General features: G+C 42.0%; 1 protein-coding gene across 1 annotated transcript in view; it reads right to left on the reverse strand.

Moving 5' to 3' along the window:
• Fmr1nb (FMR1 neighbor) overlaps positions 1–26,099 on the reverse strand; it is a 57,503-nt gene that overhangs the window by 27,064 nt on the left and 4,340 nt on the right. Inside the window, exons 3-4 of the mRNA XM_087902943.1 lie at positions 24,633–24,770; positions 18,311–18,407 (exon numbers count right to left, since the gene is read on the reverse strand). Coding sequence (XP_087759069.1) covers positions 18,311–18,407; positions 24,633–24,770 — 235 coding nt within the window. The remainder of the gene's footprint in view (positions 1–18,310; positions 18,408–24,632; positions 24,771–26,099) is intronic.

Below are 26,099 nucleotides of genomic sequence, written 5' to 3' on the forward strand. Positions count from 1 at the left end.
GTACTACTGAAAAAAAGAGGGCACCGGGATTAAAAGAAAAACAGCCAATTCAGTGGTAGCAAAAAAAGAAAAAAAAAGAAGAAAAAGCACGCACAATTTTCGGCCATGCTGCTAGTACGAATTCTCACTAAGAAAATTGTGTGGAGTCGGCCAGAAGGAACGCTGCTGCAGGGCACCTAAATAGAAATGTGGATATGCTCACTGGTACTGGATCTTACACCCCACTTAATCAGCAAGTCATGTATGACCCAGGGGTGTATACTCAAATTGCCACCACCACCTTAAGAGCCTGGAAAGCCTTGCCTAACAAGGCTTCTGGGGGCCAGTTATCTAACGTGCTACAGAAGCCATCTGGGCCTTATGCAGAATTTGTGACTCGGCTCTTAAGCAATTAGCAGGTAGGATTTTCCCTGATGTTGATGCTGCCATGCTGCTTATCAAACAACTAGCTTATGAGAATGCCAACAAATATTATCAGGAGGCTCTTTGTCCTCACTGGCAATGAGGAGGGTTGAATGATTACACCAAACTGTGTAAGGACATTGATCAAGCCCATATCACCTGGGCTATGTTGGCCACTGCTCTGTTGCAACGTAGTCTTGGGGCATGGCCCAAGTCATGCTTTAACTGTGGACAAGCTGGGCATTTAAAAAAATAATGTCCCAACCATCCTGAAGATCTGTCTTTAGGTAACCCTCAACAACCAAATGGATCCTCAGGTAGGAAACAGCCTGGATTGTGCCCTCGTTACAGGAAAGGACATCATGAATGTTGGTCTAAGATGGACACTGATGGTCATCTGCCCTCTGGTCAGTTGGGAAATGGGAGAAGGGGCCTGCCCCGGGCCTTGCAGCAAGTTTATGGGGCACAAGAGACTTCTTCCATGACATTCATTCCTCAGAAAAGGACACCATTAACAAGCTGGTCCAGGGAACCAGAGGGAGAGCAGGATTGGATCTGTGTTCTGCTGTCCCAGCAGCTTTACCACAAATGGGTGAAATGTGTGTTCAAGCCCTTCCCATTGGAGTGTTTGGTCCCATCCCTACTGGGTCGGTAGGCTTGGCGTTGGGTAGAAGTAGTACCGCTTTTAAGAGAGTAAGGGTGATTTCTGGTATTGTAGATTACGATTACACAGGGGAGATGCGATGGTGGCTGCAGAATTAGGTATTGTAATCATGCCAGAGAAGGCTAGGATTGCTCAGTTGGTGTTACTTCCTATGTTTAAATCCAATAATTCTTTTGCAAAAGATCTAAGGGAGAATTCTGGTTTCAGCTCCACTGGGGAAACATGTACATATTGGATTGCAGAATTAGATAGGTGCCCCTCTTAGAGTTAATTATTGATGGAAGAAAGTTCCCTGACCTCCTTGACACCAGGGCAGATGTTTCTGTCATATTCAATTGGCCATTGCAGCAGGCATCTTCCATGGTACAGGGCATAAGACAGGCACAAATCAGTAACAAGATGTTAACATGGGAAGATACAGAATAGCATAAGTGAGTTTTCCAATCTTATGTGCTAGCTCATTTACCTGTAAATCTGTGGGGACTGGATGTGTTACAAAGCGTGGGGGCTATGTTAACCATGGAACCTGTACAGAGAATGTTTGATCAACAGTATATCCCTGGGTGAGGGCTAGGCTAAGATAGTCAAGGGAATCCCCAGGCTATTGCAGACAAAAATTAACTGTAAGGTGTGGCAAAGACAAACCAGGGCTAGGAAATTTATTCTGAGGTCCACTGTTGAGCCAAAAATTGCAATTCCAATTAAATGGAGAGAAATTAAGCAAGTATGGGAGGAACAGTGGCTCCTATCAGAAGCAAAGTTACTGGCTGCTCAGCAGCTTGTGCAAGAATTATTTGCTGGGCATATAGTGCCATCCACTTCCCCTTGGAATATCCCCATACATGTTATCAAAATGAAATCTGGCAGTTTGGTGACTATTACAGGACCTTATGCAGGTTAACAAATGTATGGAAATTATGGGATCATTACAGCCAGGATTGCCAAGACCTGTGGCTATCCCTAATGATTACCACATGGTGGTGATTGACCTCAAGAACTGCTTTTTTTTACTATTCCTTTGCATCCTGAGGACCCACCCAAATTGCTCTTAGTGTTCCCTCTATGAACCTCAAAGAGCCACACCAAAGGTATCAATGGGTCGTGTTGCCCCAGGGCATGGCCAATAATCCAACTTTGTGCCAGTTGTATGTTTCCAGGGCTTTGCAGCCCTTAAAGAAGCAACATCCCCAGGTATATGCATTTACTAGATAGATATTATTATTGCAGCCTCTAGGGAATGTGAGTTGCAAGCAGGGTTGCAGACACTTTATGAAGGATTGCAACAGTCTGGTTTGGTTATTGCCCCTGAGAAAATGTAAACTATGTTCTCTTTTCAGTATTTGGGCCATCAGTTCCTATAGGCTAGAGTTCAACTGCAAAGATCACTCTAAGAATAGATCAGCTCTGTACTCTTAATGACTTTCAACAGGTTTTGGGAGACATTATTAATTGGATTAGACCATCAATGGGATTAAGAACAGGAGAATTAAAACCCCTGTTTGAAATTTTAAGAGGTGACTCAAACCCCACGTCTCCCAGGCTACTGACACCTGAAGGCCATGAATGTCTTAGATTAATTGAACAGCAGTTAGCAGAATCCCATCTGAATTATATTGATTATCACCAGCCTTTGCTTCTGCTGGTGTTTTGCCCAGCCTTGCAGCCCACTGCAGTATCTTGGCAAAAAAAAAAAAAAACCCTATTCTCCGGGTGCGTGGACAAGCCTCTCCCAAAAAGGTTGTGCAGCCCTATCATTTGGCTGTCCTGCAGGTGTTGCACACTGCCTACCTGGAAAGTCTTAGGACGTTTGGCAAAATCCCTGATAGAGTACTTGTTCCATCCAATAAGGAGCAGCTTACCTGGGTCCAGTTATTTAGCCCAGAATGAACCATCCTTTTAACCATTCAGTCTGCTGAATCTGACAACTATTACCTCCCCTAATAAATACATAAAACTTTTTGAGGAACATCTGTTTTGCTTTGCTAAAATTATGTTGCTTGCTCCTCTAGATTGTGTTCTTAATGTATTTACAGATGAATCCTCCAATGGCATGGTTGCTGTAGTCACAGCCCAGAAGACTGCTAGAACGAAAGTATCCTACAAGTCTTCACAAATAGAAATGATTGCCATTCATTTAGCTTTTGTTACCTTTCCAGCTGAACCTATTAATCTTTTTACTGATAGAATATATGTTGCTAAGGTTCTTTCCCACTTGGAAACATCAGGAAATATAGCCACTACCTCTGTAGTTCATGAATTGCTAACTAACATTCAATTACTTTCATGGAAAAAAATCTCATAAGATTTATATTGGCCACCTTCGGGCACATTCTGGCTTACCTGGCCCTCTCAGTGAAGGCAATGCACAGGTTGACCAAGTGACCCAAGCTCTCTTAATCTCTCTGCCCCTAGGATTCCTTGGCCTCTGCCCAGTGGGCTCATGATAAATTCCATCTTAATGTCACTTCTTTGAGGCTAACATATAAAATTTTCAAGAAACCAGTTCTTAAGATTGTCAAGGCATGTCCCTTATGTGCAGAACTTGCTCCTGTTCCTCATCTGGGAGTCAATCCTTGGGGTCTTTTGCCCAATCATATTTAGCAGATGGATGTTACCCATGTGGCATCTTTTGACAAATTTGGATTTGTACATGTTTCTGTGAATACTTATTTAGGCATCTTTGCCTCCGCCTACTCGGGAGAAAAGGTGAAGAATGTGAAAAGCTATTGCTGCCAAGCTTTTGCCTACATAGGGCCCCAAAATTGATTAAAACAGACAATGGACCAGCTTATACTCATAGAGGCTTTCAATTATTCTGTGGCAGTTATGACATCCTTAATAAGACAGGAATCCCTTACAATTCCCAGGGACAGGCCATAGTGGAATGAGCTCATCAAACTCTCAAAGACTATATTCACAAAACAAAAAAGGGGTAGTATAGTATTCCATATTTTAAATATATTTTAAATTTTAAATTATATATATAAATTTTAAATCAAATTTTAAATATATTTTAAATTAAATTTTAAATATATTTTAAATTTTTTAACTTTTGAATCACATACTCAAGCTCAGCGGCACTGACAGCCCTGTGGCTCTACTCATTCAATGTGTACAGTGCAAGTATGTGTTGACTAGAGCATGGAAGGGGCCTCATCCAGTCCTCATTTGTGGATGTGGTGCTTGGGGACAATGGTCTTGTCACTTGTATTGTTTTAATAAAATACTGACTGGTTAGTAGCCAGGAAGGAAGTATAGGTGGGGCGATGAGAACAGGAGAATTCTGGGAAGAGAAAAGACTCAGTCTGCAGTCATCACCCAGCCACAGAGGAAGCAAGATAAGAATCCCTTTCTGAAAAAGGTACCAAGTCATGTGGTTAACATAGGCAAAAATAATGGGCTAATTTAAGATGGAAGAAAGAGTTCATAAGAAGCCTGAGCTAATAGGCCAATCAGTTTATGATTAATATAGACCTCTGTGGGTTATCTTTGGGACTGAATGGCTGTGGGACTGGGTGAGACAGAAATCTCTTGTCAACAAATTGTGGGAGTATATGTGTGTTTCCACAGGATGCTGAAAGTCCCATTTGGATTCTTGAATGGCTTGTACGTCCTATGGATGGTTCTCCTGACCATCAGCCATGGTCAACAGGAATGATGGGTCCCAGTCAGGAATCTGCCAGTGCTGATGCCAGTGGGCCCCAAATGGCTATACTTCCATTCCACTGATTGGGCTATGGGACAGCCAACCATTCCCATTAATTGGAAATGCAGTAATGTTACTAGTATGTGGAACCCATCTGGCAGTCTCTGTTTTCAGAAAACAAGTAATTTATATCTGCTTAATTCTTCTTCTCCTTGTGTTGTTTTTAGCAATGCCTCTATAGCTGATTTTGCCCTCAATTCCACCAATGCATCAGCTATTGGTCTTCATAATGTATGAATGCCATATATAATACTCACAAGGCTTCTGCTTGTGTTCTCCAGGCACTAAATGTTGGTCCGGTCCTACGGTTTAGAAATTTGTAGTACCCCATTATGGCCAGAGTGCATTACCAATACAACCTATATTTTGAATAATTCATTATGGTGGTAGAAACCGCAACCACCTTACAAGAATGCTAGCAAGGATACTCAGGAGTTTCATTTCTGGAATCCAGCCCAATATGGTATAGTACCTACATTCACGGGATGGTACCTCTGTGGACCTCATGCCTGTCTAAATTTTGGATCCTTGGCTGTACAGGATTCTACCTTATTTAATGGCACACCAAAATAGAATGCCACAATTATCTTTGAAGATACATTGCAGTTAAACCAGAGTGAAAATAAGACTTTTCATGCAGCTGTCTGTATGTCAGGGCCATTTTTCTTTCTTTTAACTAACCATACCTCAAATGATTCTGCCCTTAAATGCTCTCAAGTTTCATGTCATTTAAGCAGCTGTTGGGCGAACCAGATGGCTGTTGTTGTGGTCCAGGTTCCAGGCTTGGTATCTATCCCAGTGAATCAGCTGGTGCTGAGCCATCCCCGCCAAGACTTCAGGATCACTGAAGCTATTGTCAGTGCTGCAGCCTCCACCATGGCAGCCAGAATTGCCATCAGCTGGATGGTGACTGTGGCTAGCACTGTTGATTCCCTAGCCAGATAGGTTGCTGCAGCCTTAAAGACCCAAAATTCCCTTAATGAGCATATTTGCAAGGGCATTTTCCAACTTAACCTACAGACTGCCCTTTATAAGAACAGTTAGATTTCTTATGGGATTTGCATATGGTTAGTTGCTCCCCTTTCTTCCACCACATTTGTGACATACCCAGGCTAGTCAAGAACCTTAGTGCTACTGTCAGCCAGTTGAATTCCTAAGGGACCATGAAACACACAATTTCTTAATTTTGCTACATCCCTTGAGATTAATGAGACTCGTGCTCCTCCCACTTCTATAGATTCTCCAACTAAAGGCATTCTTTGTGGCCTAGGCTTGCTGAAAAGCTGGCCTGGGACTGTCACCCTAAGAACTCTTATAGCTAGAGGGTTTTTATTGCTCTGCCTCTACAACAGGCTTCTGCAGCAGCAACAGCAATGTTTTAATATTGCTACTAAGCAATTGATGCTTGCCCAAGTAAGTGGGCTTCCTCCAAGTGCAGTATGGGTCAACATGCTACAAGAAGGCCAGTGAGCCAGAAACGTGTAAGACAGGAGCCTGTCACAATCAACCTAAGACAGAGGCCTTGAGTGCGGAAGCAAATGTTCTTGATGATGGGTAAGATGTGAATTTGTGCTTCTGCAACCTAAGACAGGCCTGGTCTAATTATATAGAAATGGGGGAGCTGTTAGGGGCTGCAAAACCCTCAGACTCTGAACTTTCTATGACATCTTGCCTGCAAGAGTAAACAACTTGTTTTCCTATGCTTGCAGCTGCTCTGAGCATGAAACCCTCCTGAGTTCCTAAGAATGAGGAAGTGGTTTCTGGTGGGCTTGCAGTGAAAAATCCCCAGAGCTAGGGTGTGGCCACTAATCAAGGAGAACACTATATAAGCTGCCCTGGAACACAATATAATTGGCATTCTTGCTTCAAGTGTGATCCATGTTTCTATGTGTTCTTTAATCCCCAGACCCTTGCCCCACTACAGTTCCAGGTGGTGCAGGCACCCCACAGCCCATGTAGATTTAAACTAAAAAAGATCAATATTAGAAAGTGAATGTGATACTTAAGACTATTATCATTGATATTTAGCCTAATGGTAGTGATTCAAGTGTTCCCCACCACACAGCCACCCTTAGAACTCTCCTCCTCTGCTTCTTTCTGTCGCCTCACACTTGATCTTTTCTTTCTCTCTCATATAATTCAGTCTTAAGCCTATTGGTGGAACTTAAACCTAATGAAGCTTCTGATCCCTATTAATGAGGCTAAAAATAGATGTTATCCAACCTTGAGGGTGCAGTGAATTTCAAAATACATCTTATATGCAAGTTTAACTAAGCTATTTAGTTGCAAATTCTTAGAAAGCTTTTCACTTCTCCCTTTTGCATTTATGCAACTAGTTCAAGCAGGTTTGAGCTTCTGTATACTTGGTGTTATTGTCCTGGGGAACTGCATTTCCCAGGAGGCCCCTATGCGCAGGTGCAGAGTGAAGCATGGTCCGCCTGACTCGAAAGACTTCATTTCCCAAAAACACATGCACCTAAAATCCAACACGGACGCAGAATGCAGCATCTGATGTGCCTAAGCTGGGTTGGTCTTTAAAAGGCAGAGCCACGGTACCCCCTTCCTCTTTTCCCTTTTCTGTTTCCAGCCTGCACAGTCCCCATGCCCCTTCCCTGTAATAAAGTTGCACGTGGGTCTGTTTGTACCTTGTGGTCTCTTTCGTATTCCGCAGAAATAACAACACTGGTGCCAAAGACTCAACCTGGACTCAAAGCCGGCCAGCTCAGGCCAGGCACCACCTGAGCCTCCGGCTACATCCCTGGGACATGAAGAGAACTGAGAACTTCTACAATGGCCCACGTGTTCCATCTGCCTGGGCGTGCTCCTACAAACAACACCAGCTTCTAATTGTGAGTGACTCCTTCCGGCTAGCTTAACCGACTCTCTTAACATGGGAATTGACTGGTACTCCCGCTGTTTTTAGAGTCGGGGGGACTTTTCCTAACTGCGGGCCTTCGGGTCCTGGGGTCCCTTCGCTAGCATTCATTCCCCACTTATTCCCTTTGCTAAGCCCGTGTCTGGGGCGGCTCACCTAGCCAACCCCACCGTGCCCACACTAGAGGCCCGGGGCCTCTAATTTCAGCTTTCTCTCTTTATTTCATTCTTTTCTTTCTTCTTATCTTTCTTACGGATTGGCTGATACAGTTCAGTCTTTGCACCCCACTCGTTAACGCGGACACCCATTTTTGAGGTTTTGTTGCTCGAGTCATCTTCATCTGCATCTCGCCTTAACGGCTTGAGGTGCCACGGTTTTTTAGCGGGTGTTTTCACGGCCTTAGCTATGGGGGACAAGTTGTCTAAGACTATCGCTCCAAACTGCCCACTAGGACATCTTTTGGATGCCCTGCAGCCTCACGCTTTGATGCCTTCCCTACAGATTTCCACACTCGTCCATCTCTGCTCCAAAAAATGGCCCCGATATACCTTAGAGGGAAACTGCAAATGGCCGCCTAACGGCACCTACGACCCCGACATTTTACGGGAGTTATCAAATTATTGCAATCATACAGGCAGATGGAAAGAACTCTCTTATGTCTCTGCTTTCTTCTATATGGCCCTTAAGACTGACCCCTCTGTTCACACTCACTGTTCACCTATGCCTTCTCCTCTGGAACCCTCCACTCCTGCTATGGACCCAGCTGACAAACCTCCACCTTTGTGGCCTCGGAGAGCTACCTCTTCTCACTCTACCAGGTCAAACACAACCTCACATAAACCTTCCAGTTCTAGGTCTCCGGAAGTCCCACGTAACTCTTCTTCCAGGTCCAGTCATAAGGAAACTTCACCTAACCTCTCTCCTTCTAGGTCCCCAAAAAGGTCCAGTCATAAAAAAAAAAAACTCACACAAATCCTATTCAAAATCTAAAACGCACCATTCCCCCTCTACTGTTAGCAGATCTTCATCCAGCTCCTCCAGTTCTGCTTCCCCCCACCTTCTGGTCGCAGGTCTTGTAGATTGCCAGAAGCTTCTTTGGCTACATCCTCCCCATCTCCCTCCCGCTCTCGCCCTACCCCCGCCTTCTTGGTCTTCCAAAGCCCTGCCGAGTTCCCCTTCCTCTCGTGCCAGCACCTTCCTTCACTCCTCCGCTCACGCGTTCGCAGGCCGCCATGGAGCCTAATTCTGACCAAGCCAAGCCTTCTGCCATCCTGCCATTGAGGGAGGTGGCTGGCACTGACGGATTGGTTAGGGTTCACGTTCCGTTCTCCCTGTCGGAACTCTCTCATATAGCTAAATTACTTGGGTCCTATACATCTAATCCCACCACTTTCATAAAAGAATTTCAATACATCACTCAGTCCTATAATCTCACTTTCCATGATATCTTTATGATCCTGTCTAATAACTTACTTCCCGAGGAATACAGGTGGGTCTGGGATCAGGCTAGACAACACACGGATGAAGTCCACCAGACCCTTGCCTCCCACCCTCCTGGGGCGGAGGCAGTCTCAGACCAAGAACCACACTGGGATTATAACGCTCCAGGTGGGATCTTGGCCAGAGACCGATTTTTAACTTGTCTCCTAACAGGCCTCCGGAAGGCTGCCCTCAAGCTGATAAATTATTCTAAACTCTCAGAGATTATTCAGGATACAAAGGAAAACCCTTCTACATTTTTAGAATGCCTTACAAAAGCTCTATTACAGTTTACAAATCTGGACCCAGAATCCCCTGAGGGCAGACAACTACTAATGACTCACTTTTTTAATCAATGTTATTCAGACAGCAAGGCCAAGCTCAGATGCTTGGAGAAAGGCCCCTTAACCCCACAGGCGGAAGTCCTGGAGATGGCTTTTAAGGTGTACCATGCAAGGAATGACAAGGCTCACAATCACTGCCACGTGGTAGCCATGGCCACCTTGCCAGCCGAGGCAACAGACTACCCGACCCGCCCTGTTCATGCTGCCCCCCCCACCTCCCGGAATACGTGAGCCATCAGGTCCATTCTTCAAGTGTGGTAAGACAGGCCACTGGGTCCCAGGATGCCCTAGCCCACACCGGAACCCCAGGGGACCTTGTCCAAGATATCACAGGGGAGGTCACTGGTCTGTAGATTGTCCTCGTGCGCATGGTGGCATGGGGCATCGGACCCAGAGAATTCCCAAGTTGACCTGTTGGGCTTGGCCCTGGAGGATTGAAGGTGCCTGGGCTCCCTTAACAACCCGACTGCCACTATCATTTGCAATCAGGAGCCGCAGGTATTTATCACTGTGTCAGGACAGCTCATTTCGTTTCTCTTGGATACCAGAGCAACATATTTGGTCCTGAGGGAATTCTGGGGGCCAACTACTCCTTCAAACTCCCCTATTGTCGGGGTAGGGGGGGCAACCTTATTTACCTCAACAGACTCCACCACTCAATTGTGTATTTAGAGGTATTTTTCTCACTCATTCATTTTTAGTTATGCCAACTTGTCCAGTACCCCTTATGGGGAGAGACCTTTTAACTAAGCTGGGAGCCTTCATTTCTTTTGCCTCCCCCCCCATTTGCTTTATTCCAGATTCACCGGTGATGTCGCCTCTTCTTCTCCTGGCTTCCCAACCTTCTGACACTAACATATCTTTTCTTCTACCAGCCTCCCAGGTAGACCCACAGGTATGGGACACCCAAAATCCCACTGTTGCCAAACACCATTCCCCCGTTGTCATTCAGTTACAAAATCCCACCAAATACATCACTCAAGTTCAGTAACCCCTCTCTTCCCAGAGCCTCAAGGGACTTAAGCCTATTATTTCTGACCTTCTAAGGAAGAAGTTGCTCCACCCCACCTCCTCTCCTTTCAATACCCCTATACTTGCTGTTAAATAACCTAATAGGACTTATCGTCTGGTCCAGGACCTCCGGCTCATTAACTCTGCTGTTGTTCCTCTTCACCCAGTCGTCCCTAATCCCCTCACCCTTTTGTCTAATATTCCTTCAGGAACCTCTCATTTCTCGTTTCTAGACCTTAAGAATGCCTTTTTCTCCATTCCTCTCAACCCTCAATCTCAAAACATCTTTGCTTTCACCTGGACGGACCCTGACACTAATTTTTCCACACAGCTCACTTGGACCGTTCTCCCACAGGGCTTCCGAGACAGCCCACATCTCTTTGGCCCGGCCTTGGCCTCTGATCTGCTCTCACAGTCTCTCCCTAAATCCAAGCTCATACAATACATGGATGGCATTTTACTTTGCAGCCCAACATTGGAGATCAACAAGACAGATACCATTGCCCTTTTAAATTTCTTATCTAAAAGGGGTTATAGAGTCTCACCTTCTAAGGTTCAATTATCTACCACTCAGGTAACTTACTTGAGATTAACTATAACTCCGACTCAAAAGGCCATCACTCTAGACAGAAAAAAACTAATTCGATCACTTACAGTTCCTTCCAAAAAAGAAGAAGTTTTATCGTTCCTTGGAGTGTCCGGCTTCCTGCGTTCCTGGATCCCCTCCTTTTCTCTCCTTGCCTGCCCTCTATATGAAGCAGCTATTGGCTCTCTGCATGAGCCCCTTCTCCATCCGGTTACCAAACCCTTCCAGAGACTCCAACGGGCCCTTCTCCACGCTCCAGCACTTCATCTTCTGTATTTAACTCTCCCTTTTTCTCTGTATGTAGCAGAGAAGGAAGGATATGCCCTTGGGGTCTTAGGACATCAATTGGGACCTTCTTTTGCACTGGTAACATACCTGTCAAAGAAGATGGACCTCACCACTTAGGGCTGGGCACCCTGCATACGTGCTTTGGCAGCTGCTGAGCTTCTGATTCGTGAGTCAAGAAAACTAATCTTTGGGGCACCTACCACAGTCTTCTCTCACCATAGTCTGTCCAACCTCTTAACTTACAAAGGCTTACAAACCCTACACCCTTCCCAAGTTCTTTCCCTTCAGGTGGTGCTGGTAGAAGATGCCAGTCTCACTTTTCAATGCTGTCCACCCCTTAATATCTCAAATCTTCTACCTCAACCTAATGTTAATGATTCCCCATCCCACTCCTGCATTGAGGTCCTAGAGGACCTACTACCACACCCCTCACATATACAGGAGGGTAAACTGCCCCAGGCCACTTACACCTGGTACACAGATGGCACTTCCTTTTTATGTGACGGGACTCGTAAAGTAGGCTATGCCATAGTATCAGATACGGAGATAGTTGAGGCAAGGGCACTCCCAGCCCATACCACTAATCAGCAGGCTGAGCTGACAGCTCTCACCCATGCCTTTCAGTTAACAGAGGGACAATCTTTAAATGATTACACAGACTCTAAATATGCCTTTCATATCCTGCTGTCCCATGCAGCTATCTAGAAGGAGCGTGGGCTCCTTATGACAAAAGAAGGATCCATAATGAACTCAAGTTATATCATGGACCTGTTAAAAGCCTCCCATCTCCCTAAAGCTATAGAAATTATTCACTGTCAGTCTCACCAGTCCGACAGTTCCATTACTTCCAAGGGAAATAATTGGGCTGAGAGAGCAGCTAAGACAGCAGCACTCCAGAGCCCAGATCTACCTCAGTCACCTCAGGGGGTCCTTACAGTACAGCCCACACTCTCACAGACACCTCCTGACACCCAACAGATCCTGTCATACCTACACATCAGCTCTTTCATCCTAATAACAAAACTCTACGTCATTTTGTTAAGGCTCACCTCCAACCCACCCCTGAGGACATAAGGCTCCTAAAGGCTATCACTACTCCTGTCAGATCTGTCAAAGGTCAGATCCTAAGACTAAATACCATAGCCTCCCTTTTCCTACCCACCAGGCCAGAGGCTCCCTTCCAGGAACTGACTGGCAGCTGGATTTTAAGCATATGCCTGCAGTCAAAAGGATCAAATATCTCCTGGTTTTGGTGGACACAATGTCTGGGTGGGTTGAAGCCTTCCCCACTACAAATAAGAGAGCCCAGACAGTCTCTGATGTTCTTCTCTGAGAAATCATTCCCCAGGTTGGAATTCCAATGTCTCTTCAATCAGATAATGGCCCTGAGTTCACTTCTCAGATTTCTCAAAACCTGTCCAAGGCTCTCTTATATATCTCAATATTCCCTGGCATTTCCGTATCCTATACCATCCTCAGTCTTCAGGGAAGGTAGAACGGACTAACCGCACTTTAAAAGATGCCCTTAATAAAATGTCACAGGAAATTCACCTTGACTAGGTAAAACTCTTACCTCTAGCCCTCCTTAAGCTTAGGGCCCTCCCAAAGTGCCCCCTTTTTATCTCACCCTTTGAACTAATGTATGGGTGGCCTGTTCTAACTCCTGGTCTCTCACCTAAAACCTCCCCCCTCCCTGATTACCTGCTTACCCCACTACTAACCCATTTACGCACCTTATTGTGGGACTTCACTGACCACACACTACCTCAACCATGTACTAACACGTGTCCACCACTGATTAAAATAGGAGATCAGGTATTCTTTTCTCCCCCAGGTCAACGTTCCTCACCCTTTTCCCTCAAATGGCAGGGTCCCCTCAAAGTAATTCTTTTAACTCCTACAGCTGCCAAGCTCAAGGGAATTCCTCACTGGATTCACTTGTCACATCTTAAACCGTTTACTCCTCCAGCTCAAGACAATCCCTCATACACGGTAACTCAGACAGGACCTTGCTCTCTTAAGTTCCAGAGGACACAAGAAAAATAGAGTTTCTATCCTTCACTCAACTCTCTTTTGCCAGCATATTTTCCTTTCTTCTCTTTTTCCTATATGTAACTTCTCCAAATACCTCCAATGTCATGTTTAAATTTCTAAATAACTACTCAGCTGCTCTTACAGGAATCATCAAACACGGAGCTAAAGATTACGAGGAGTCAATGATTACAAGCCCAGGTGGTAAGCAAAACCTTAACGGGTCCCTTGACATGACAGGTCTGACACTGACTGCAGTAGTGTCCTCTGGATGTTAAGACAATGCCCAAAATAAAGGTTTTATCTCTTTAAGATATTTTCTTTAAGCTCCAGGGAGCCAGCTTGACCCATCTAAACGGACCAGACTCAAAATGAAATAAGTATCATTTAATTTTATTATTCCCCCACCTCAAATCTCCCCCCCCAACTCAAATCTCCCCTTTACTTTTTTTTCCCCTCTTCTAACATGACTTGTTTTCCAGCTCCTCAAGAGACGTGGCTTCAATCAGCCACCACGGGACACCAGTGGACAGAATGCATTGGACACCACAGGACACCAGCGGACAGGACGCCATCATCAGGGTATATCGGACACCCCAAACCCCTCGATGCCCACAAAGTCAGCAGGAAGTAGTTATGAGAGACCGGGCTATGCCTCCATTCCCGACCCACTAAAATTCTCACCCCCCCAAATTCTTAACAAATCAAAAAGTGTGGAATGTTATTCTCCTGGGGAACTGAATTTCCCAGGAGGCCCCTATGCTCAGGCACAGAGTAAAGCATGGTCTGCCTGACTCGAAAGACTTCCTTTCCCAAAAACACATGCACCCACAATCCAACACGGATGCAGAACACAAAGTCTGATGCACATACACTGGGTTGGTCTTTCAAAGGCAGAGCCACGGTACCCCCTTCCTCTTTTCCCTTTCCTGTTTCCAGCCTGCACAGTCCCCATGCCCCTTCCTTGTAATAAAGTTACATATGGGTCTGTTTGTACCTCGTGGTCTCTTTCGTATTCCGCAGAAACAACAACAGTTGGATTATATGAATTCTGACCTCAAGTCTAGTAAATGAAAACTGGAGATTCAGTACAAATTTTCCTAAAGACAAAGTTTAGTCCCCTCTGCTTAGAAACAAGAGGCAGTTAAAGGGAATAAACTCAAGAGATCTCCATCTGGATGCAAGGAATTCTGTGGAAGAGCCCATACCCATCTAATTAAAATACTGCCTTCTCTTCAAAACCAAGTTCAAGTGGCATCCCTCCACAGAGATTGTCCTGCTATCTCCACTTACTTTAATTTCTTGTGTTGTCTGAAATACTGAGGACTGGAACTCCTATCTTAGGACCCACATAACAAACCATGTAACCTCCAAAATACCCATGGCACCAGCTTTGAGGTGGGCAGAGACAGGAGGATTTGTGGGGATTGTTGTAAAGTGACAGAGAGACCTTGGTGGACCAAGGGGCCATGTGGTGGGTGAAAGCCCAAGGCAGATGAAGGATAGACATGGATACTACTTGAGTGCGTCCTGTCAGATGACAGGCCAGCATAATGCCTGAATTCTAACAGTTGGCTTCCAGGATAGCCAAGAAAATATGAACCCTAGTTTCAGAGATAAAGCCCTACCTTAAGGGAATAAGAAGAGAGTTAAAGCAGAGGACTTTTAGTGCCATCTTCAGGACTCTGTGCACATATACACATGCACATACACACATGCATATATACATGTGTTCATACACTCACACAGACACATACACATATAAATAAGTAATTTTTATCTTAAAAATAGGGTCTATGTCTTCAATATCTCTGTATACTCCATATTACACAGTGAAGCAAGTACTGAATAAATATGCTCTGATACAGAAACAATGAATCATCAAAAAATAAAGTCTACCAATTTGATTCTGGGGAATGATGATAATTGTTACCAACAACAGTTTTTATTTCCCCCACTTGTTCCCCTTTTTTATTGCTCCAATTATTGTCAATTGCTCTTTGGGTGATATAGAAATAAAAGTGTCCAAATTAAAGAGGCAAAAGAATATCAAAATTTCATTTGCTTTGGTTTGCAACTGATGACCAAGAGAGTTGTTGCAACAGTCCTTCCCGCTAAGGAACACTCTAAGAGCTCAAGTAAAGACAGAAGGAGCTAAGAAGAGCACAAGGGTGCCTTGAAATGATGAAATGGCAAAAGGATTTTTTCAATAGAGGCACAGATGATATTAATGCAGATCTGTACTTGCCTTTTGGTTCCTGTCATTTACACTAACTATTGTGTCTGGATTCTTCCCCTTAATCTTAATCGTATAGATGCATTCATTCTGTGAGAGGGGAGTAAAGCCAGAGGCAGCAGATATCTCCAGACCTGAAACTGCAGGTAAGCATGCCTTTGAAACAAGAGCACTACACATTTTAACTGCTGAGTCCTCTCTCCATTCCCTGTTTTCCTTTTTAAATAGTTAATACATGAATTTTACTATTACACCTATTTTCATTTTATGGAGTTATTTATTCTGACTAATTTAACCTCTTATGTCCTTTATTCTTTGAAATGGAGATGGGAAGTGAGTTAAGAGGATTATTCTAATGTGGTATCTTGCCCCTCAAACGGAGTGGTTTTACAACCTTTGGCTTCCATTTATCTCCTTATCTGCTCTCTGCTTTTAAAATCAGCCTTCCAGAAGAAACTGATAGTGGCCCATCTACTCTCAACAACTGGTGCTAGAAGAAACTGAGTTAAACACCTAGATGAAACTGTCATTTGTTCTGCGGCCATGGCAGACAGCTTAGAAGGATAGAAGGAGCATACCCTTCACACAAAATAGAAGCACAACAGCATGGGAAAACAGAACATATGGATTTCAAGTTCGTATTCACAGTGGCTGAGTCTCAAAAATAGTTTATATTAAACATAAAATAAGTTCTCATCAGGGGATAATCTTTGAATTTCAGTTTAAAGAGAACAATCCAATGGATATAAATGTCTTCATAAAATCAGTTGGTAAATATGTAATAGAAGATCCAAGTGAAATTATGCTTACTATCCAGACAATTTCTAAATTATAAGGAATAATTCTAGCTATCAAAATCTAACAAAGATTTTACTTTTAAAGTTATTTTTTTCTGTGAAAAAAATTTCCATTCCTACTCCTAATAATCTAAGGAAAAGAAAAAATGAAAAAGGCTATTGAGGAACAGGAAAGATTGCCCAGTGGTTAAGAACATTGGCTGCTCTTCCAAAGGATATAAATTTGATTCCAAGCAACACTCAAGGAGGCTTACAACCATTTAAAGCTCCAGACCTAGGAGATTTAATGTTGTCCTCTTGCTTCTGGGGCACCAAGCACATACATGGAACAGACGTGCATGGAGGCAAAACACCCACACAAGTAAATATAGTAAGGAAGGCAGGAAGGGAGGAAAGGAGAGAAGAAGGGAGGGAGGGAGAGAAGGAGGAATGGAGGGAGAAAAGAAGGTAGGAAAGAAAAAAAGAGTAGGGGAAGCTAGAACCCATACACTCAAGTATACACTTGGTATACAAGCATGACAATCTGGGTTTCATTACTAGCAACAACATTAAAAGTCAGGCAGGCCTTGCACACCTGTAATCTCAACCTGTCTCAAATGAATAAGGAAGAAAGTGATAGACTAGAGCCTCTAGCATCATCTGTCCTGCTCAAAAGCACAGGCACGTGCACCCTCATACAGATGAGCATACACCATACACCCAAAAAAATTCTACACTCAAGATTTGAAGTTAAATGAAATCTGAGAAAAAGAATTGGCTTGGATGCAAGTGGGAATAGCAGAAATGTTATGACTTAACAGAAGAATTTAAAACGCTGTGTTAAAATTGCACTTTGTGGTATAGGCTTATCATCCCAGCTATGCAGAGGCTGAAGAAGGTAAATCAAAAGTACAAGGCCAACTTGAATTACATAGTAAGCTCAAAACCAGACTAGACAACTCAATGAGACACTGACTGGGTACAAAGCTTTATGTTATAGTACTTTCCTTAGCAATGAAGCACTTGTCACACACAAAGTCTTACGTTCAATCCTTAGTACTACAAACACACACACATACATAAAGGTCTGTTAGAGTAATAAACAAAACCTTGATATTATTATGAAAAATAAAATAAACTGTAAAAACATCAGAAATGATTAATCTGCAACCACAACCTTTCCCCAGAAAACTGAAGGGGAAACTGAAGAGCACTTGCTCTCAGTCATGCCTTTGCTGACCTTGTACTTGATTCTGAATACGGGATTTCCCTAAATGCTAAGCTTCCAACACCCTAATATTTTTTCAATGCTAGGAACTGAACCCTTGGACCACATGCAAAGAAAGTACTATGTCATTTAGCCATATCCTCCTGCCTCACTTGTTATTCTTATTCTGGCTCTGCTGTGTACCTTCATACCCATTCTGCTTCAGTGCATGGAAATCTACAAAAAAAAAAAAATGAACAAATTTGGAAGCATCAAGTGCTAGTTTTCCATTGCTATCTGGCAGAAGACTCTAAGGAAAAGTCTGCCATAACTTCTGTCAAGTACAGACCAATGTTTTAATAACAAGGGTGTGAGAACCCTGGTAGTCCACTACTTGCAGAGATTCCCCCGCATTGGCACTTAACAGCTGCCACAACTTCGCACATCTCCAGCTCGCACACTTATTTTTCATCCCAGTTTGTTTGATGATAAAATATATAAAACCTATTAAACAGGACATTTTATATTTGTGAAAAAATAATGTGTCTTTAAAAGAAAAAATTGGTAATTTTATTTTTAGTTTTTTCTTCAAAAAAAGAACTCAAACATTATCCTTTCAAATATAAAGCAATAAAATAAATGAGTCAACACAAATATATCCACAGATAGTTAGCAATTAGCAAATAAAGGTTTATCTTTGCTTACCTTCTTTGGCAGAGAGAACAGCAATACATAGGAAGAAATCCCAGGATTATCATGCTGATTGCAGAGAACCCAAGCACCCGGAGCATCTGTGTAGGCTCTGTTGATTTAATTACATCTTGTCAATTTTATGGTGAGGCAAGAAAAACAAACCTAAACTATTTTATACAGTATTTATTTTAAAAGATCAGTTAATAAAGTAAAGTGAACAGTGACCCTCCTTGTTATGCTTCAGGTCAGAGTTCTTGAAATGCAACTAAAAGCTACTTTCAAAATGCCCCCCAACAATAACTTAACAAAATTATCAGGCTGTTTTCATTGACAGATCATGTATCATCATATTGGATTCTTAGTGGCCCTAAGTGTACTTGCTCTATGGCCATATGTTCTGCCTCCTAGAGCATCTGAAGAACAAATCAATCTATGAACAGTTAACCTGGTAAAGAAATGGCTTCTGGGGCTAGAAAGATGCCTTAGAGATTAAGAGCACTGACTGGTCTTCCAGAGGACCTTAGTATGATTCCCAGGAACCACATGGTGATGTAGGTGGGCCTTCTGTCTCTGTGTTAATAAAGAGACTGCCTTGGCCCTTTGATAGGACAGAAAATTAGGTAGGCAGAGCACACAGAACAGAATGCTGTGAAGAGGGCAATGAGGTAGATGCCATGGAGCCAGCCACCAAGTCAGACATGCTGAATCTTTCCCAGTAAGCCACCACCTCGTGGTGCTTCACAGATTACTAGAAATGGGTTAATCAAGATGTGAGAGTTAGCCAGTAACTAACTCTCTAGAGATAATGGGCCAGGCAGTCTTTAAATGGTTACAATTTGTGTGTTGTTATTTCCGGGGCTAAGCTAGCTGTGTGGAAGCCATGCAGGACGAAAAGCAGGTCTGCCCGCAGCTCCTCACTACAAATGGAGCCCATGTGGATAACTGAATCCACAGAAAGCCTGAGAAAGTTTGGGAAAGAATAGAGTAAAGCATGTTTTCTTGGTAGCAGCAATTTCTCAGGTCTGCTCTACTTGCTAGAGGAAAGCAAAGACTCTCATCTAAGAGAGGCTTCCTGATTCAGCTTTAGCTGCAAAACCTTGCAACTCTTTTAAAAGGTCCTGCCATGAACCACTTAAACAGTGGGGATGAAAAGCTGAACACATGCTTTTTGGATTTCAGCTGTAGCAGGAAAAAAGCTGTGCTGCTGTTTTAAAATGTCAGCTTTCTGGGCTGTCCTGTCAGGACAAACTCTGACTTTTGCAGGCAGGCTATCTGACTGAGTGTGGTCTGTTAGCAGAATGCTGCAGCTTGCTTGCTGGCAGGGATCTTGAAACACTGTAGAGTTGTGACAGTAAAAATGGCTCTGGCGGTACCTCTGCCATGAGGCTGGAAAACTAAGGAATGAGCTGGATCTAGCCATCAAAGCCACAGCTCTCCATATTGCTGAGTAAATTATAGGTTCATGTGGTCAGAAAAAGAGAGATATACAGTAAAGAGAGATTCAAAGAGGAACAAAACCTCTAAATGGTTTACAGTGTGTCAAAAATATATGCAGGTTAAAGGTAAAAGTCATTAAAAATGAAAAAGAAAGAAAGGGAGAAAAAGGGTGTGGTCGTACACACCTTTAATCCCAATGCCTGGGAGGTAGAAGTACGTTGACCTCTGTGGCTTCAAGGGGCAGAGGTAGATTGACCTCTGTGACTTCAAGGTGTGGTAGCACACACCTTTAAACCCAATGCCTGGGAGACAGAGACAGACAGATCTCTGAGTTCAAGGTGTGGTAGCACACACCTTTAATCCCAGCACTGGGGAGGCAGAGACAGAGGGATCTCTGTGAGTTCAAGGACAGCCTGGTCTACAGAGTTATTCCACGACAAAGATATACAGAGAACCTGTCTCAAAAAGTAAAAGTAAAAATAAAAGAAATATAGGTTAAAATAAAGCTGCATAAAGATGTAAAACACACAGAGAATCATGACACTGTATGCTATTAAGCTCTTTTTGAATTGTTTGAATGCTGAGGAAGGAGCAACAGCTGCTAAAAGATATTTGTATATAAATGCTACTGAACTAATCCAAGATAGATATGTTGAAATTACCTTGACTTCAAAATTTGTATCTAAGGTTATGATGCTTTGAAAAAGTTCTTCTTTTGTTTTCACAGAGGATAAGACCCTGTGTATTGCTTCTATCCCAATATGGTATGATAGACCCCGTCCTCCTGAAAGGTTGCTATGAATACCCTCAAGAAATTACATTGCTCAACTGCCGACTGAGATGAATCTAACACACAGTTTATACCATGAAAGACCTGATTAACAGTGCCCATATACAGCAGGAAAATGTTTGGAGAGAAATAACAATGCCCATATTCCCAAATATTGTTTATAAATGTTCTTTTACATTTAAAGGGGGATATGATATAGATGTGAATAATTTGCAATGGTATGGATTTTAAGGTCAATTTTGTTATATGTATATGTATTTCTGATCTTGATTAAGGTATTATGATTGTGTAGTTCACTTAAAAATGTAATGTATAATTAGGAAATATAGGTTGTTAATGGATAATCATTAATAATAATCAAGCTTATAGTCATGTTAGTTAGATTTTCTAGGTATAGAGATATATTTTAGTTAGATAGGCATTCCTCACAGCTTTTAAAGACTACATAATATGGCATTTTCAATGTTTTAATAATTTAGGACATTTCATGACAATGAGACACATCTGTTCCTGGCAGCACCAATCTACTTCAAGAGGAAGATGAGCATCAAAGAGGCTCCTTATGGAGTTGGTTAGCCATTTTGGGCAAGAAACTGCTCTTGCCTGGACTGTTGCATAGACTGGACACAGAGAACCCACAGAGAGAGGACTGCTGAACTTGCCTAAAGATGAGATGATCTTTCAGGGTTCCTGATTCATTAAAGAGTCTGCTAGACATTCTGCAGGACACAGCAGATAGTGACTGAACTGTCTTTGAAATTTCCTGCTTCATGGAAGTGTCTCTGGATACTATGGGCCTGTAGGGTGAAGATGGATGCCCCAATGGTACAGAGGAACTTTGGGTGACTGTCGAGGCAGCAAGATGTCTCTGTCATTCCTAGAGTTTTGGAAGTTGCGTACTTCTTGTTTACTTAGGTAATATTATATCCTTTTGGGGTCTTTGATGGAGTTGAAGAATGGTTAGTTATAGTTATAGTTTTCCATTATTATGATAAAGATAAAATAGATATAAATATTGTAACTGTAATTCTTGCTTGATAACTGTTTTGTTATATATAATTTTACTATGTTAAAGTGAAAGCCTTTCTTTTTTGTTTAAATAGAAAAAGGAGAAATGATGTAGGTGGGCCTTCTGTCTATGTGTTCATAAAGAGACTGCCCTGGCCCTTTGATAGGACAGAAAATTAGGTAGGCAGAGTACACAGAACAGAATGCTGTGAAGAGGGCAATGAGGTAGATGCCATGGAACCAGCCACCAGATCAGACATGCTGAATCTTTCCCAGTATGCCACCACGTTGTGGTGCTACACAGATTATTAGATATGGGTTAATCAAGATGTGAGATATAGCCAGTAACTAACTCTCTAGAGATAATGGGCCAGGCAGTGTTTAAATGATTACAATTTGTGTGTTTTTATTTCCGGGGCTAAGCTAGCCATGTGGGAGCCATGCAGGATGAAAAGCAGGCCTGCCTGCAGCTCCTCACTACAACATGGTGGCTCACAACCATTTATAATGAGATCTGGTGCCCTCTTCTGACCTGCAGGGATACATGCAGGTAGAACACTGTATACATAATTAAATAAGTCTTTAAAAAAACAAAGAAAGAGAAAGAAAGAGAAAAAGAAAGAAAGAAAGAAAGAAAGAAAGAAAGAAAGAAAGAAAGAATGGGCTGCTCCAGTGTTTACTTCCAAATTATAAAGCACTCAATTAAACACAGAATTAAAAATTTGTAGGTGAAGAAGCATATTTAGCCTCATATACACTGGGAAATGCATTCTAATGTGATTGGGGAACTGTAAGTCATGGTTTAATTTTTTCCATCAAAAGAACAAAATGTTTCTTTATACATAATAGAAACAGTAAACTGATGAATGAATTCTAAATACAACATGACAGCATTAAAACTTCAAAACTATATTCATAGTCAGGCTTTAGTTTTCATCATTAATACCAGATGTACAACAAAGAGCTTGAAATTGAATAGGGACTATAAACAGACCTAAGATATTGTTCTGCATGGATCCTATTATTATTTCTTAGTGCTCTATTACATCCAATATACTTATCATGGGACCAACTGATAATATGCCCCCATTAGCAAATAAGGTAGAAGAAAAATATAGATGGTGTTATTTCTTTAATTTTGGAAAAAAAATCTTAAGAGGATAACTTTGCTTTGTATTATTCTAAAAGAAACAGAACAAAGAAACGCTAATAAAGACATCTGACAGGAAACATTCACATCTACTGCTGCATGCTAAGCTGTTGAAGACAAGACAAATGAGAAGAATTCGATACAAGAGAAACTCAGAATAAAAAGTTTAGCTAAGGTGTTCCTAAGTGGTGTTATTAGGACTGAGCAGAATATGATACCATAGAGAGGGGCTTCATATGTAGCCTTAGATGCCCAGAAATTGGTAGAGTGCTTGTTTAGTATGCACGAAGCCCTACATTTGAACTTTAGCACCACATAAACTAGGCGTGATAGTGCAAGCCTACAAGCTCACTGAAAACTCGAGGTCCTCACATGCTATATAGAAATTTCAAGGCCAGACTAAAACATAGGAGACTCCCGTCTCAGAAAAAAATAGTCCAATTTATTTCTGATTTTCACCTAGCTTCTTATCTTTTCCTCTTCTCTCCCCCAGCAGAAAAGTCAGAGAAATTCAAACTTATTCACCCAAAATAAATTTGGTCACAGAAAGCAGGTCACATGTCACAGAAAGCGGAAGTTCTTTTCCCCCAAAATCAGTTATAAGCTCAAAACTGTTACTCTGATTTCCCCCTGCCTTTCATTCTTGGAGATAAAGATGCTATGACCAGATAGGTGCTGTGCCACATGACTATAATCTGAACAGTTGAAGTTCTGAGATAGGAAAATCCGAAGTTCCAGGTCATTCTCAACTATACAGCAAACTTAAGGCAAATTTGAGATTCCTGAGACCCCACTTCAAACAAAAAATCCGAAGCAAACAAAAGTGGGAGAAGGGATGAAGAGTAGAAAAAGGAAGCAATCCCTGATTTAGCAGGTCACAGGATTTCTAGTTCCAAAGGGCCCTAAAGCAGATACCTGGGAGGAAGGATCACTATACAGGGAGGGCATTAAGAATCTGGACAGACCTTCTCAGATTTCCCCATTTAAATCACACTTTGTGTCCAATTATTTCTATGTGTGGCTGTGCTCCATGGAATCAAAGTTTATTACCAACTCATAGTTCAGAAGCCTCAGTGTCACAGAAAACAATGATTAAATAAATTTGTGATGTTTTTCTCTGGTAATCTTGCTTTTGGAATAGTGCTATCATCTAAGACTCTTCACAATGAGTGAGAAGGAATTACTCCCTATGCTAGTGAACGTTGATTGGCAATTGACTTCGAATTCAGAAAAGCCTAAAAGATTTAATGAAGCACACCTTTGAATATATCTTTAAGAAAATCTCGAGACAAAGTAGATTGTGAAGGCTCTCCTGTAATTAACGAATAGTTTAATCACTTTAGAGATTCATAGTTTACTAATGGCATTGGGTGGCAGTGAAAAGTAGAGGTAGGGCCCAAGTAGTGCAAGTAGATCATGCTATGTGTATTCTCCATCTCTGATTTCTAGTTGGCCATAAATTGGCTCACTCTCTTCCCTCCTTGACATGTTCTAACTACCATGATATTCTGCTGAAATACATGGAGCCAAGGTGCCATGAACTGAAGCCACTGAAACAGGGAGTGAAATGAAGCCTTCTACAAGTTATTTTTGGTAGGCAGCAAGAAAGGAAACTACTATGCTCTTTTTACACCTTTCTGGTACCTTCTTTCAGGCAGAGAATCATACCTCATACAGCAGCTTAGAAGCTTTGAAAGAAAAGGGAGAGTGACTGAACCAACTGAACAGCTAAGACTAACTCTGGATGGTTAATTATCGTCAAACAACTAAACACAAACTGCTAGGAAACTATCTCAGAATTTCTAATGATACCATTTGTCTTGGTTTGGGAATTCCTTGGAAATGTTGAGCTGGAAAAGCTAAAAACCTTCCAATCTATTTATTTAAATATTTTTCTATTTTTGTTTTTTTAGCATTTAAAGCAAATAAATAAGATCTGATCTACTTACTATCTCTTAGTGCGGCATAGCACCTCATTTTGTTCCGAGATGATGAAAAACAGCACTTGGATTTTAAACATTCAGTCTTGCTGAGATATGATTGCTTATTACAAGCCACTACCTCCTGATTCTCCCTTACAATGCATGCTTCCAAAGATAGGAATCCAAGAAAGAATAGTTAGCATGATTAAAAAAGCACTTTCATAATCAAATGAATACAAAGCAAGAGAAAAGAAAAACATTTAACACAGTACATTAAAAAATATAAATAAATGCTAAAGTCAAAACGGAAAAAAATAAAGTTTAAATTACCAGCTATTTAACAACACACTCTTTATAATTTATGGGGCACAGTGACCTTGCCATAAATATAAATATATATATATATATGTGTGTGTGTGTGTGTGTGTGTGTGTGTGTGTGTGTGTGTGTACATAGTGTGTGCATTGGCTACTCTGGAGTAACTGGCACATGCACCACCTTAAACATTTCTATTGCTTTGTGTTGGAAACACTCAAAATTATTTCAGTTAGGTATTTCATAATTATTGTCTTCAAAAAAGACAGTATGACAGTATGTAAAAGTGATAAATATTAATACTCTGTTTTCAAAGATTGTAGTAGGAGGCTACTCATTCATTCCCAGCTGCCCAGCCTCGAAATAATCTTAAGAGGCTATTATTTATATCACTGTAGAGCAATCTTGGTCTTGTAACATGAGGGCTGGCTTGTTGGGGTTTCTGTCCCGCCCGGTACCCTACAACCCGCAAGCCCCAAAGAAAATTACACACAGGACTCCATAAGATTATAAACTGATTGGCCCATTAGGTCAGGCTACTTATTAGCTCTTATAACTTTTGTTACCCCATTATCTTTATCTACGTTAGCCACACGGCTCAGTACCTTTCTCAGCTGGGCAGGTTACATGCTACCTCTTCGGTGATCTGGGAAGAAATGGTGGAGGGAGCTTCCTGCTTCCCAGAATATTCCTGTTCTCATCGCCTCACCTCTACTTCCTGTCTGGTTGACCCACCTATACTTCCTGCCTGTCCAATCAGCGTTTTATTAAAATACATGACTGACAGAATACAGATAATAAAGATAATGGTCTTTCTTTTAAAAAGGAAAGCAGGACATGGATTGTGCCTTAGTTGATGAAGTGCTTGCCTAATGTACATGCTACCATAAGTTGGATCCCCTGCACCTCATAAACCAGGCTTGGCAGCATCTGACTATAATTCTAGAATTTGGAAGATGGAAGCAGAAGGAATGGAAGTTTAATGTCATTCTTGGCCACATAAAGAATTTAAGAATTACCCTTGGCTATGTCAGTCCCTGTGACAAATAATAAAAGGAAGGAATGGAGGGAAGAAGGAGAAAGAGCAAGAAGGGAGAAGAAACAATTTGATTTGTGAAAAAAGTTTTACACAATTTATTTTAATTCAATTTCTTATGTTAAGAAAACTAAAATTAAAAT

This window comes from Myodes glareolus, chromosome X (genome assembly GCF_982192425.1).
Source record: "Myodes glareolus chromosome X, mMyoGla1.1, whole genome shotgun sequence".
Taxonomy (NCBI): domain Eukaryota; kingdom Metazoa; phylum Chordata; class Mammalia; order Rodentia; family Cricetidae; genus Myodes; species Myodes glareolus.